At 41.9% G+C, this 14,866-nt stretch overlaps 1 protein-coding gene across 2 annotated transcripts in view; it reads left to right on the top strand.

Moving 5' to 3' along the window:
- LOC142742665 (E3 SUMO-protein ligase RanBP2-like) overlaps positions 1 to 14,866 on the top strand; it is a 186,206-nt gene that overhangs the window by 49,880 nt on the left and 121,460 nt on the right. For both annotated transcript variants that reach the window (XM_075852663.1, XM_075852662.1), the window contains exons 10-15: positions 3,491 to 3,672; positions 9,901 to 10,076; positions 10,163 to 10,286; positions 11,219 to 11,380; positions 13,269 to 13,406; positions 14,689 to 14,835. In XM_075852663.1, the coding sequence (XP_075708778.1) occupies positions 3,491 to 3,672; positions 9,901 to 10,076; positions 10,163 to 10,286; positions 11,219 to 11,380; positions 13,269 to 13,406; positions 14,689 to 14,835 (929 nt within the window). The remainder of the gene's footprint in view (positions 1 to 3,490; positions 3,673 to 9,900; positions 10,077 to 10,162; positions 10,287 to 11,218; positions 11,381 to 13,268; positions 13,407 to 14,688; positions 14,836 to 14,866) is intronic.

Below are 14,866 nucleotides of genomic sequence, written 5' to 3'. Positions count from 1 at the left end.
TAGATTTTCATATTCCCAGACTAACTCCAATAAATATAGCAAAATGCTAACTATACCCCTAGATAAATTCCTTGAGGGGTGTAGTTTCCAAAATGGGGTCACTTTTTGGGGAGTTTCCACTGTTTTGGCACCACGAGACCGCTTCAAACCTGAAATGGGGCCTAAAATATAATCTAAAAATAAGCGGGCCCCAAAATCCACTAGGTGCGCCATTGCTTCTGAGGCCGGTGTTTCGGTCCATTAGGGCACTAGGGCCACATGTGAGATATTCCTAAAAACTGCAGGACCTGGGCAATAAATATTACGTTGTATTTCTCTGGTAAAACATTGTGTTACACAATTTTTTTTTATTGCAAATGAATTTCGGCAAAAAAGAGAAATTTGTAAATTTCCCCTCTACTTTGCTTTATTTCCTGTGAAACGCCTAAAGAGTTAATAAACTTTCTGAATGATGTTTTGAATACTTTGAGGGGTGCAATGGGGTGATTTATGCGGTCTATCTAGTACATAAGTCCCTCAAAGCCACTTCAGAACTGAACTGGTCCTTGACAAAATAGCCTTTTGAAATTTTCTTGAAAATGTGAGAAATTGCTGCTAAAGTTCTAAGCCTTGTGACGTCTTAGAAAAATAAAAGGATGTTCAAAAAATTATGCAAATATAAAGTACACATATGGGAAATGTTAATTAGTGACTATTTTGTGTGGTATTGCGATCTGTTTTACAAGCAGATACATTTAAAGGGACTGTCACCACAATAGAAGTGCCCTATCTCCTACATAAGGAGATCGGCGCTGTAATGTAGTTGACAGCAGTGCTTTTTATTTAGAAAAACAATCAACTTTTACAACTTTTTAGCTTTCTGCTAATGAGTTTCTTAATGCCCAAGTGGGCGTGTTTTTACTTTAGCCCAAGTGGGCGGTGTACAGAAGTGTATGACGCTGACCAATCAGCATCATGCACTTCTGTCCATTAATTTACTCTGCACATAGCGATATAGCTATATGCAGACACATAAACACACTATAACATTACTGCAGTGTCCTGATAATGAATATACATTACCTCCAGCCAGGACGGGATATGTATTCAGAATCCTGACACGTCTGTAGCGTCTCTGAGATTTACAGTAAGGCAAGCGTAATCTCGCGAGATTACGATGTAACCTGTCATTTCAAACGAGATTACGTTTGCCTTGCTGTAATCTTACAGAAAAGATTTAGAAGTGTCAGGATTCTGAATACACATCACGTCCTGGCTGGAGGTAATGTATATTCATTGTCAGGACACTGCAGTAATGTTAGTGTGTGTATGTGGCGGCACATAGCGATATAGCTATATCGCTATCTGCAGAGTAAATGAATGAAGAGAAGTGCATGACGCTGATTGGTCAGCGTCATACTCTCCTCTGTACAACGCCCACTTGGTCTAAAGTAAAAACACGCCCAGTTGGGCATTAAGAAACTCACTAGCATAAAGCTAAAAATCGCTCAAAGTGGTAAAAATAGATCGTTTTTCTAAATAAAAAGCACTTATGTAGGAGACAGGGCACATATAATGTGGTGACGAGCGTCTTTAAATTTAGAAAAATGCTAATTTTTGCACATTTTCTCTAAATTTTGCTGTTTTTCACGAATAAATATTGAATTTATCGACTAAATTTTTCCACTATCATAAAGTACAATATGTCACGAGAAAACAATCTCAGAATCGCTTGGATAGGTAAAAGCATTCCGGAGTTATTACCACAAAGTGACACATGTCAGATTTGAAAAAAATCGGCTGTGCCACCAGGCCAAAACAGGCTGTGTCCTAAAGGGCTTAAGTTGTGTCGTTTGCCAAATGGTTTCTTTTATGTGGTGGGTGTGGGGGTTTCCACTGTTTTGGCACCACAAAACCTCTTCTTCAAACCTGACATTGTGCCTAAAATATATTCTAATAAAATGCAGGCCCCAAAATCCACTAGGTGTTCCTTTGCTTCTGAGGCCTGTGTTTTAGTACATTAGCACACTAGGGTCACATGTGGGATAGTTCTAAAAACTGCAGAATCTGGGGAATAAATATGGATTTGCGTTTCTCTGGTAAAACCAGTGTTAAAGAAAAAAACGAAAACAAGATTTTCTGCAAAAAAAAAAAATGTATTTGTAAATTTCACATCCATTTTGCTTTAATTCCTGTGAAACACCAAAAGGGTTAAGAAACTTTCTAAATGCGGTTACAATTACTTTGAGGGGTGCAGTTTTTAAAATGGGGTGTTTAAAGGGGGTTTCTATTATATAAGGCCCTCAAAGCCACTTCAGAACTGAACTGGTCCCTGAAAAATAGCCTTTTGACATTTTCTTGAACATGTGAGAATTTGCTGCTAAAGTTCTAAGCCTTGTAACCTCCTGGAAATATAAGTGTTCAAAAACAATGCCAACATAAAGTAGACATATGGAAAATTTTAAATAGTAACTATTTTGTGTGGTATTACTATCCGTCTTACAAGTTATGAACATAAAGTACAATGTGTCACGAGAAAATCTTAGAATCGCTTGAAAAAAATAAAAGCATTCCAAAGTTATCACAAAGTGACACATGTCAGTTTTATAAAAATGGCCTGGTCCATTAGGCGAAAACACGCTGTGTCCTTAAGGGGTTGAAATAAAATATCTAAAAAATTAAATCATCCCCCTCCTTCCCTGGATCACACATAAAAATAAATAAACAAAAATAACCAAACACATTAGGTTCCCCGCATCCGAAAATGCCCGAACTATAAAAATATTTAAAAAAAAGATCCAATACTGTTAACGCCGTAGCTGGGAAAAAGGTCAAAATGTCCGAATCTGTTTTTTTGCCACTTCAACTGCCACAAAAAATGTAATAAGAAGGAATGCGCGACATTCCACCAAATGTTAATAATAAAAGCTACATCTTTCCACGTACAAAAAGAAACCGTACACAGAAATATAAAAAAAGCTACGAGGGTCACAATATGGTGATGCCAAAAATTTTTTATTTCAAAATGTTCATGTCTTTTAAAGATATTAAAACATAAAAACCATATTAATTTGGTATCACCGTGATCGTACTTACCCGCAGAATAAAGATAACGTGTCATTTTCACCGTAAATTGGACACTGTAAACTAAACCCATAATATTGTTTTTTCCTAATTCCACCCCGTTCTGAATTTTTTTTTTTCCCAGTACATCACACACAATATTTAGTACCATGAGAAAGTACAACTTGTCCCGTAAAAATAAAGCCCTCATATGGCTGTGCCAACGAAAAAAAAAAAAAATGATGACCTCTGAAGGCGGGAGGAAAAACAAAAGCATAAAAATAAATTAATTGGATACTGAAAGGTTTAAGGCCTGAAATGGGCTGGTCACTAAAGGGTTAAGCGGTACTGCTTGCCATATATCAAGAATCTCTATTAGAAATGATGAAGAATATCTCCAGTTGTGGTAATGTATTACAAAATCATAAGTCTGCTTCTTTTGTTTTAGGTGCAGTTCGAGTGCACAATGGTAACCTACAGCACTTGACCTGGCTCGGTCTTCAGTGGAGCTTTATGTCAACTTTACCCACCTTTCACAAGTGGCTTAAGCAGCTTTTTCCTCGGCTACCTCAGGAAACTTCAAGGCTTGAATTAATTAACCCAGAATCTATCTGCATTCTAGATCTTGAGGTATTTTGAAACATTTTTTTTTAATTTTTTTTAACCTTGAATTATTTATTTCAAAACACAGTACTTTATAGGTTTGTATCCTGTGTGCTTTTTAAAAGAGTAAGATCATATACACGTGTACTCAACATACCATAAGAAATACATGTTTAAGTCTAAATAGTGGTTGACGTTGCGTTCCAATTTTTTAATGTTTTTTAAAAAAAAAAAAAATATATATATATATATATATATATATATATATATTTTTTTTTTTAAATCCCCAGATTATTTGCAATGTCCTTATCTGCATCTTCATTCTAGATTTTATCAGGCATTTTTTTTTCAATTAGAGGACCTGTCACCATCACGGAAATGTCTGTTTTGATTACCTGTGTTTCCCATAAAATCATTCCCGTTGTTCAAGAGCACGTATCATACTGACAGCACGGACCTGACAGTATCAGTCTGTGTAGGGACACACCTTCAACTGCTAACACCCAGTTGTCAATGTATTCGTAAATGTATAGGAGAAATAACGAAGGAGCGGCACATTGTAGAGTTCTAAGAAAATGTGCTCAAGAGGTTAGGAGAGGTGACAGCCTTTAAATATCCCTGCTAATCGTTTAAAAGAGGACTTATGTACATCTTTTTGAACTCACATTTTATTTTCTAGTAAGTTTACATTTGGGAGACACAGACCGTGGGAATATGCTGTTACCACTAGGTGGCTTGAAAATAAGAATGTGGCTTCTACTACAGGATAAAGACCACCTACAGACACTGAGCTACTTCAGTCTTAGCCATGGTCTTTGCCATTTTTATTTTTTATTTTTTTTAAATTTCTTTATTGAGCTGAGGAATGGGGTTGACATAAGTCTCGCTGTTGTATCCTCCAAGGCGGGTACACGGTAACGTCCTACAAATGCGCTGTTGTCCCCCTGCCTATATTAAGAAAAGTGGGACAAGAGCTTTAGCTCAACTGTCACCCACCAGCCTAAAGAGCACTCCTCAGACTCTCTCCCATCAGTGTCTCCCCTTTAATAAAGGGGGAATTACCTCAGGGGGTGCTCCTGCTGGTCACACAACTGGGAGATTAAGGATGAAGACATATAGGGTGAGTTTTACAGCCGGTGGTCAGCCTACTTCCCTACATAATGCATGCTGGACTCCTGGCCAAGCATCTGTGGCTCCTTGCACCCTTGCTACCCCCAGAGTTGTCCACGCCTGGTATTGTTGGAATTGACCCCGACTAGGCGTGTTGATAACCTTATGGACCTCCCCTAGTTCATGTTGGGCATGTTTGTTTGCTTTTCCGACCAGCCACCTCACGTGATGAGACACTAAAATGGGCTAGGTTCACATAATTAACCTAATTTTCCCCAGCCTTTTCTGACACACCTCCCCCTAATGGGGCTTTATCAGAGGGAGAACTTTCTGATACAGATCCAGATTATAAGTAGTCTTCCAATCTGTCCACTTCTGTTGAAGGGTTTTTACTAAGGCAGTTTGACACTTTACAGGTCACTGATGCAGTACCTTCTCCTTTGCCTGTTGCGGTTTCCTTTCTTCAACGTAGACTGTCCCAGAAAGTCTTTCTAGCTCGTTCTGAGCTTAACGGCATAGTTTCCAAGAAATGGAAACACCCAGACAAGAAGTTCATTCACTCTAGCCGGTTGGCTTTTGTTTCCCTTTTCAGGAAGGGGTCTCCAACTGGGCAAAGTCTTTGGCAGTGGACACTAGTTTTCTGCCTAACCAATATTGCTATATTGCCAATGGCAAATTAAAATTTGTACAAGGATCCTCCTAGATGGCAAAGGAATCCACGCGGCGAAGTCAGTCTTAGGGGCTACTGGCTAAGCCTTACATCCTATTTTTATGTCTGCAGAGCTACTGCTAAACAGGCACACCAAATTTGTCATGGTCTCCTTTCCGGGGGTCTTCAGAATGAATTGGTTGATCTGTCCGATCAACACTCTGTGTTAGAGTACCTGTGCCTGGCAACTATCAAGTCTGTTCATTCTGTGTCTGGTGCTTCAGCCTTTATCGTTGCTATACGTAGGATGGCCTGGTTAATGGTTGGTCCGCAGATACAGCTTCCAAGCGGTCCCTGACTGCACTTCCTTTTTCAGGTTCCCATCTCTTCAGGACCAGACTGGACGACGACATCTCCAAAGTTACTGCTGGCAAGTGCATTCGCCTCCCCTACAACGGGGTCAAACGGACCGCTTCTGTTAAGAAGGCAGGTCCTCATTTTTGGTCCTTTCGTGGGTTTTCCAGCACTGTCTTTCAGACAACTGTCCCACCAAGACCAGAAGGCCAAATCTACCTTTAAGGGTAGAAACACACACAGCGTATTCAGGGCGGATACACTGCATCAAGCTGCACAGTGTATCCACCCTGAATACGGCAGGGAATCTTGTCCGGAAAAATCGCACCAGTTTTTCCAGCGGAACTTCCGCTGCGAAGAGGCACTGCAGAAAAGAGTTCAACCCCCTCCCTCTTCTCGGCGCGTAGTCTGGCCTCCTGGGATGACTCTGCAGCCTGTGATTGGCTGCAGCGGTCACATAGCCAACAACGTCATCCAGGGAGGCCGGACTGGCGACAAAGCAGGGAATCTGGGTAAGTATAGCTCTTGTTTTTTTTTTCTTGAGATTCCGCCGCAAATATTGCAGCACAGACTGTTTATGTTACGGGTTTAAGCACCCAATTAAATTCAATGGGAAAACCCAAAACGGAAGATCTGCGAATATGCAACATTAATGGACATGCTACGGTTGAAGAAACTGCACCGCAAGACAATTTATGTTCATTTTTTTCGGTGGCTTTCTTCTGCTGTGTGGGGACGAGATTTGCTGAAATCTCACCCACACTGCTGCTACTGTAAAACGCTGCAAATTTTCCGGAATGAATCTGCGGAAAATGTATTTGCGGAAAATGCGCAGTGTTTACGCGGTGTCTATTCGTACCTTAAGGCTCACCCCTCCTGCTGATCCCGACCTTAGTCTGCTAAGACCGGTGCTGGTAAGCCCAACTCCGCCTGAAAGTGTGCCCCGGTTCGGGTGCGGGGCAGACTTCTGAATTCTGACTCTCCCGCATTTCGGAAGGCCTGGGTACAGGAAATGGTATCCATGGGATACAAAATTGAATTTCCCAGTCTTCCTCCAGAGTGTTTCTTCCAGTTCGCTGTTCCTTTGCCTCTCAACAAGGGCGGGCGGTTTTTATTTTTTTTGAGCAGTCGACTACTGCTTCAAGTAGACATTATTCAGATGCTCTCTACCCAAATATTTCAGGTGTTCTACCCCAATCTTTTTATTGTCAAAGGATGGCTCGGTTTCACCCATTCTATACTTCAAGCGTTTCTACGGGCTCATCAAGAGCTGCCATTATCGCATCGCATCCCTCCAATCTGTCATTGCTTCCATGAAACAGCGGGAGTTTCCATCCTCCGTGGACATCAAGGATGTGCATTTGTATGTTACAATTTGCTAGTCACACGAGCGCTTCCTGCACTTTGCAGTACCTCCTCACCATTACCAGTTTGTGGCTTTTCCGTTCGCTCTGGCAACAGCCCCGATCGTTTTCACAAAACACCTGTCTGATGGCACACCTTTTGGACCATGGTAGTGTTGGTCCCAACGTGCCTGGACAATACTTTGATCAAGTATCCCATCATGGAAGACAACATAACTACGCTTCAGATCACTCTGGACACCTTGTGCCGCTTCAGTTAGATTGTCAACTGCTCCAAATCCTATCTGCTCCCCTCCCAACAAATTGTATTCCTGAGTGGGTGACAGTCAAGAGTGTCCCTTTCCCAGGAAAGTTTGGCTTTCTTTAAGGAAGGGATTCACTTGTTGCGGATGGCTTCGCTGGCCTATCTCCACCTTTGCATGAAGGTCCTTGGAACCATGGTGGCCTCGATCAAAGCCATTCCCTTCACGCAGTTCCACACAAACTCTTTAACGTGTGAGCATTCCTTGTTCTCTGGACTCCTTGGATCAAGGATTCTACTTTCTCTGGTTGTCTGTTGTACCTGCCAGTGGTGGTTCTCCTTCCCCGATTTGCTCCTTCCTACCGCTGACCTGGCAGATACCCTCTGAGACTTGGTGTCCCTGCTGTCTGATGTCCCGTGGCCCTTACCTTTCGGTTGCAACCTCTTCTCTCAGGGTCCTCTCTTCCACCAAAATTTTGAGTTCGCTATATTTAACAACGTTGCTGTGGAGGCTGCCATTCTGAGGCTTGTCGGAGAGTGTTATCACCATGTTTAAGGCTCGGAAGCCTGCGTTTATCACCGTACCTGGAAGGCCTACTTTTGTTGCTGCGAGGATCACAATCTCCCTCCCTTGCTTTTTTCTCTCTCCACTGTTTTTCCTTCCTCCAAGGTGGCCTGTCTCTTTTAACTCCCTTATGGGACAGATGTTGGCTTTCTATCTTGTTCAGTTGCCCATTGGCCTCGAAGTCCGAAGTCAAGACTTTTTACAGGGGAATGTTCACGTGGTTTTCCTTTTATCGTCCGATTCCTTCATGGAATCTTTACTTGGTTTTGGATGTTCTGCAATCTGCTCCATTCGAACTTTTGCGAAAGGTCTCCCTTTGCCTTTTTCGTGGAAAGTATTTTTTCTGGTAACTTTCCTCAGGGTTTCTGAACTGGCGCTTGTCATGCTGCTCTCCATTCCTGACTTTTCATTAGGATAAGGCGGTGCTCCGTACGGTGCCCTCTTGTCTGCCTTATTTCTTCTGAGCCTTTTACCTAAATGAGGACATAGTCCTGCCGTACTTTTGTCCATCTGCCAGTCATTCGAGGGATCGTTGCCTCCACAACCTGGATGTTGTCCGCACCTTTCAGACTTACATTTCTGTAACCGCTTCCTTCTGGTCGGTCAGATTCCTTGTTTATCCTCCCGGAGTTTCCGAAGAAGGGGCTGCCGTCCTCTAAAGCCACTATTGCTCGATGGATTTGGATGGCTATTTGCAAGGCTTACAAGAATCTGGGTAAAGTACCCCCTTTTTTGGTTACAACCCACTCAACCAGGCTTCCTGTGCTGTGTGCATTCAAGCTTCTGCTCTTCAGGTGTACAAGGTGGCTAGATGGTCTTTCTTGCACACTTTTGTAAAGTTCTATCGTGCACAACTTTGCTTTTGCAGACACTACCCTTGGACGCAAGTTTTTGCAGGCATCTGTGGAATAGGTGACCATGTCCATTCTTTCTGTTCCTATCCATGTGGACTGCTTTAGGACGTCCTACTGTATTCTAATGTAGTCAACGAGAAAACAGGATTTTTTGAGTACTCCCCATAAGATCATTTTCTCATCCAGTTTAAAGGGGGGACACAGTTCCTACTAGTTTGTTCAAGGTTTTTTTCATGGTTTCCAATTGGAGCGATTTTCCTCTATATAGTTTTGACTTCTCTTTACCTCGTTTCTGCTTCTCCTACTGCTTACGGACATAATGAATCGGCTTAGTGTCTGTAGCTAGTGTACATCCTTTTGAAGTAGCCATAATTTTAAATTCTTAGTGACAGGCCTCCTAGTGGCAGCACATATACCCACAGTCTGTCGCCCAATGAACCGGACAAAAGTCGTTTTATAGATAGTACTCAAAACATCAGTTTTATTTATGAAAAAAAAATAATAAGTTTATTTTTTAAGATACAGCTTCAATGTATCCTCTATACATACAAGCTGTCCTAGCTGACTCTGACATGCAGGAATTCGCTAATAACTATTATATCTATGTTCATGAACTTAGATTTGATTTTTATTAGCCGGATCCTGCCTGTCGGACACACAGGACCAGCTTTCAGTGCAGCTGACCTGAGCGTATCTGTAATATGTTATATTCTACATCGGCACCCTGCGTTCGCGTCGCGGGAGGGGGGGGGGAATGATGCGACGTCACAGGGGGCCGTTCCCCTGTTTCTAGCTACTTAGATGGCGTGGCCACTTTTCATTGCGGCATCTAAGGGGATAGATTAGTGGGATCGGTACACCCAGCCGACTGGCTCGTTCTATGGAGCAGATTGCCATACTATTATAGTTGTTGAGGGTCAACCTCAGTGTTGTCATAATTACCTGTTAGTCGATTTTCTCAACCCATGGCTGTTTTGAATTCATATGCTTGGTATCTCTCCCCCCCCCTTTTTTGTTTGTGGGACCACAAAGTTTATACATCTGATGATGGTTTTATCTACTTTGTGGTTTTTGTGCACGACTGCTTATAATTTTTGTATATTCCTTTTTCATTCAAGGTATTTTTATTGGCAGTTGTATACACTAGTGAACTTCAACTACAAGGTAATTCTAATACATTAAATGACCGACATCAACCGCGTTGTCTACCATTGCCTATCTGCAAGCAGCTGTTTACTGACAAGCAGCGATCTTGGTGGGATGCAATCTATAGCCTTACTCATAAGATGGCTCAGTAAGTTGTAGTAATTACTTTAAAACTACTATAAGTCTAGACGTTTGACATCACATTTAATAAACTTTACTGCTGCTTAAATTTAGGCCTGGTACTGCAACAAAGCTTCGTCTTGTGATCCAACATGAACTTAACATTCTGCGAGCATTGGAAAAACATGGTCTGCAACCTGCCCTTCTTATACATTGGGCAAGAAGTCTTAGCAATACAGTAAGTGTGCATGTTGTAAAAGAGTTCACCTTATACCTACAATATCCAGAACATTGGATACAACTAGTGTAGTTCACAATTTGTGAGACTACAAGGGGAATTGTCCTTGTAATACCATGTACTTTCCAGGAGATTAACCGTAGACCTTAGAGAATGGTCATCGATGCTGCCATTAAAGTTAGTATTCAGCAACAATCTATGGACTCTGTCCGATCCTTTTACTTTTCCCACATAAATGACACCAGCGTTGTCTGGCAGCCGTTTAACTCCCCCTTCTATAGAAATAGTGCCCCTTCGTAAAGATAAACAGGCTGTTAATGGAGCAGTCTGGAAAGATGAATGTTGGCCAGTTAATTTTGGTCAACAGCCTTTTGTCTACGTTCAGTTTAAGGCCCCGTTCACACTGTTTTTTGCAAGCAGAAAATTCTACGCCAAAATTCTGTCTGGAATTTTGAGGCCGGTTTTGATCTGCCTGCACACAGTTTGCAGTGTTCTTCGTGGCGTTTTTCGCCCAAGGCCATTGAGCGCTGCAGGCAAAAACGCTTTCTCTGACTCCCATTGATGTCAATGGGAGGTCAGAGACGTAAACGCCTGAAGATAAAAGCATGTCGCTTGCGGGGAAAAAAATACTCCGCCTCCCATTGAAATCAATGTGAGGAGTTTTGGCAGCTTTTTGGCGTGTTTTCCGACATGGTTTCCACGACAAGTGTCAAACTCCATGTGAACAGGGCCTAAGAACAATGTAGGTTTGGTGTGTCTGCTGACCAGTTCATTGACATGGGGTAGCCTCTTTACCTCTTGCTGCTTGTCATGCGACTAGGTTTGCTTTGTGAAGTGTGGATAATTGTCATGCATCCCATAGTAAGATCAGAGAATATTTAAGCACATAGCTACTATATAATGCATTTTCCCCACAACTTCCATCTCTGCAGGGTAATAATTTAAATTCGTTTTATGGCCGAAGGGATTACATGGTCCGCTGTGTTCACTATTGGAAGAAAGTATTGCCTCTGCTGGATCTAGTCAAGCAGAAGAGGAGCATTCCTGAGCCAGTTGACCCTCTGTTCAAACATTTCCACAGCAAAGATATTAAGGTATCAGCTTTGTATAATATGTCTTGAGTCTTTGTTATATCGTTGTGTGAATTTGTTTCAAAATCGGGGTTGTTTTCCCTATGTTAGAGCAAACGTTTCATTATCTCTGGTAAGTGTCACAAATACAACAGACTGTTAATACTAAAGCAGACCTTATGCAAATTTATCCGGGTATATTTACAATACCTTCTGCAGGTTTGTTGCAGACATTTTCTGCTACTGAAAAATCTATCCCATTCGTGGGTTTCTGCAAGCCCCATTCAGATGAATGTACCAGATCTGCCATATGTGAATAAACCCTAATGCCTCATGCACACGACCGTGTGCGCCAGCCAAGTCCCGTCCGTGATCCGTGGAAAGATAGGACATCCTATATTTTCTCGGAACGGAGAATCGGGTCCGTTTTCATGGACCCGATTCACCCGCTAAAGTGAATGGGTCCGTGAAGACTATCGGGTGCCACTCGGACACCGTTAAAAACGGCCCTAATGACACATCGGTCTTGTGCAAGTGGGCTTCGATGCACAAGAACAAAGAAAGAGACCCTAATAGTTGGTGGGCACATGGACAATATATACAACTGGATGCCTGCCGGCAAAATAAGCCCTCTTTTTCCAACTATCGTGAACAATGAAATAACAAATCTTTATTATGCTATATAAGCAACCAGACAAACCACATAGAAATTAAAAAGGCCATGCGTGCTGCTGGAAATGATCAGCGTAATGCAATATCTTATGGTACGTATGAGTGTGGATATTCAGAGTGTCAGCGGCTGCAGAACGCTGCACCTACACTAATTGCCCAGTACAAAGATCCAGCAGTAAAGCATGTTTTTAAAATTCAAAGAAGCCCCCCCCGACATGTTTCGCTATAAATGTAGCATCCTCAGGGGTGTAGGGGCTAATGACGGCGCACCGCGGATTTCCTATTCTTAAATACACTGCAAACATGCAGGTGATGATTCTGTAAGATACATCCAATGGGAGCCGGGTGAAGAGCCAAACCCCCATAGTGATGGACAGATATACAAGCAAATGAAAAGTCACACTCTGAGCGACCAATAGGAGGCTGTTTTGTGGTGCCTGCGCAGTAGTGAGCACAGGCGCGATGTCTAGGTCTAGCAATAAAAGAATTCAGAAGAGATCAAAATGTCCCTAGTGCGCATGCGTGAGGACTTGGCATACAGATGCAAGAGAATGAGTCCTCACGCATGCGCACTAGGCACATTTTGATCTTTTCTGAATTCTGTCATTGCTACACCTTGACATTGCGCCTGTGCTCACTACTGCGCAGGCACTACAAAACAGCCTCCTATTGGTCGCTCAGAGAGTGACTTTTCATTTGCTTGTATATCTGTCCATCACACTAGTGGGGGTTTGGCTCTTCACCCGACTCCCATTGGTTGTATCTTACGGAATCATCACCTGCATGTTTGCAGTGTATTTAAGAATAGGAAATCCGCGGTGCGCCGTCATTAGCCCCTACACCCCTGATGATGCTACATTTGTATCGAAACATGTCGGGGGGGGGGGCTTCTTTGAATTTTAAAAACATGCTTTACTGCTGGATCTTTGTACTGGGCAATTAGTGTAGGTGCAGCGTTCTGCAGCCGCTGACACTCTGAATATCCACACTCATACGTACCATAAGATATTGCATTACGCTGATCATTTCCAGCAGCACGCATGGCCTTTTTAATTTCTATGTGGTTTGTCTGGTTGCTTATATAGCATAATAAAGATTTGTTATTTCATTGTTCACGATAGTTGGAAAAAGAGGGCTTATTTTGCCGGCAGGCATCCAGTTGTATACAAGAGGGCTTCTATAGCACCTGAATATTCTTTTCATTCTAAAATATTTGATTCTAATTTATTTTATTTTACAGCTATCTGCGGTCAGAGATTTGGAAGATGAAGCAGGCATTGCATTTGCAAAAATTGATCTTATTGAAGGAAAACTTGATGATGCTATACAAGCCCTAGAAGCCATTAAAAGTGTGGATTCCTATTGGAATCTTGCTTTGGTATGTATGCTTGTTCTGAAAGCTATTGGAATTATTTTTCGGTGTGTGAAACAGCAAGTCAATTATCTAATGAAACTTTGATTTAGACAACTTTTGGCACAGTCAGTGTAGACATGAGTTTAAAAGGACATCTGATGCTTTAATTGTGTTATTACTATTTTGTTTAAAGGGGTTGTCTTAACTATCCCTTTCCCAGTTAGAAGAATTTGATGGCCTATCCTCCGGAAAGACCATCAAATGCTGATCAGTCGGGGTTGGACCCTCCGCAAACCCCCCGATCAGCTGTTTTGAAAGGGGCCTCGGCGCTTGCATGCGAGCGCTGCTTCCCTTTCATTCCTGTCATTGCTCATACTGTGAATCGCTGACACTTGTAGCTATTCACAGTATTACAACATTCTCTCTTTCACTTTAATTGGAGAAGTGTGTCAGCGATTCACAGTACGCAGCAGGTAAGGAATAAAGGGGAAGCTCGCATAAGCGCTGAGGCCCCTTCAAAAAGCTGATTGGCGGGTATGTTAAGTCACACCTCCAGCAATCCGATATTGATGGCCTTTCACTTTCCTTAGAATAGGCCATCGGTTTCTTCTAACTAGCTGCAATTAAATAAATTCTTCTTTGTATAATAAGTCCTATATTTTTCCAACGTACTTTCTACATCGTTACCTCATGGTTTTGAAGATCTCTGCTTGCTGTAATTTAAGAGAAACTTATTGTTTATGTACCAGTGAGGAAGATACAGAAAGCATATTGAAAAAGGTAGACTTTTTTTTTTTTTTTTGTATTCTGCGAAGAATTAGAAAAAATGTCTCCTTTCTTCCCAAAACAGTGCTCCTTGTTGGTATTGCAGCTCAGTTCAATTCAACCCAAGGGAGCCGAGCTACAATACAAGACACAACCCATGAACATGTGTGGTACTATCTTAGGAAAAAAGTAGTCCTGTTTTTCTAATCCTAAATACCCCTTTTAATCTGGAATACCTCTTTTAAGCCGCTTTAACATGGAGGTAATACGAGTGCTTTTTTTGCCTCTGTATTATGGACAATACACCCAGACGTCCTTTTAGGTGGGAGTTGAAGCACCAAAGACTTTTATGGTGTTCTAACTCCCATTCTAATGAATCTTGGGAGGCCTGGGTGTTGCACCCGTAATACGGGCACAAAAAAGCACTCTTGTGAAAGCAGCCAAAAGCAGTAAAACAAGAATCTGGCTGTTTTAGTTTCACTGCATCTTTTTTTATGGTTTTTTTTTTTTTGCCTCATCTTAAGTGTGTAGTTACTTTCAGGTTTACCAGCAAAAAGTAGAGGATTTGGACAATGAGATTCCACCCCCAGAAGAGCAAGAGGAATATCAAAACTGCTTACAGAAACAGAAATATTACCTGATGAAGATTCTTGATGAAGTTTCCACGGATCCTTTATTGACTGGAAGGGTAATCCCATCTTCTATTTACATTATTTGAT

The sequence above is a fragment of the Rhinoderma darwinii genome, chromosome 2 (genome assembly GCF_050947455.1).
Source record: "Rhinoderma darwinii isolate aRhiDar2 chromosome 2, aRhiDar2.hap1, whole genome shotgun sequence".
Classification (NCBI taxonomy): Eukaryota; Metazoa; Chordata; class Amphibia; order Anura; family Rhinodermatidae; genus Rhinoderma; species Rhinoderma darwinii.
The sequence above is the reverse complement of the archived record's forward strand: the minus strand, read 5'-3'. Positions and strand labels throughout refer to the sequence as shown.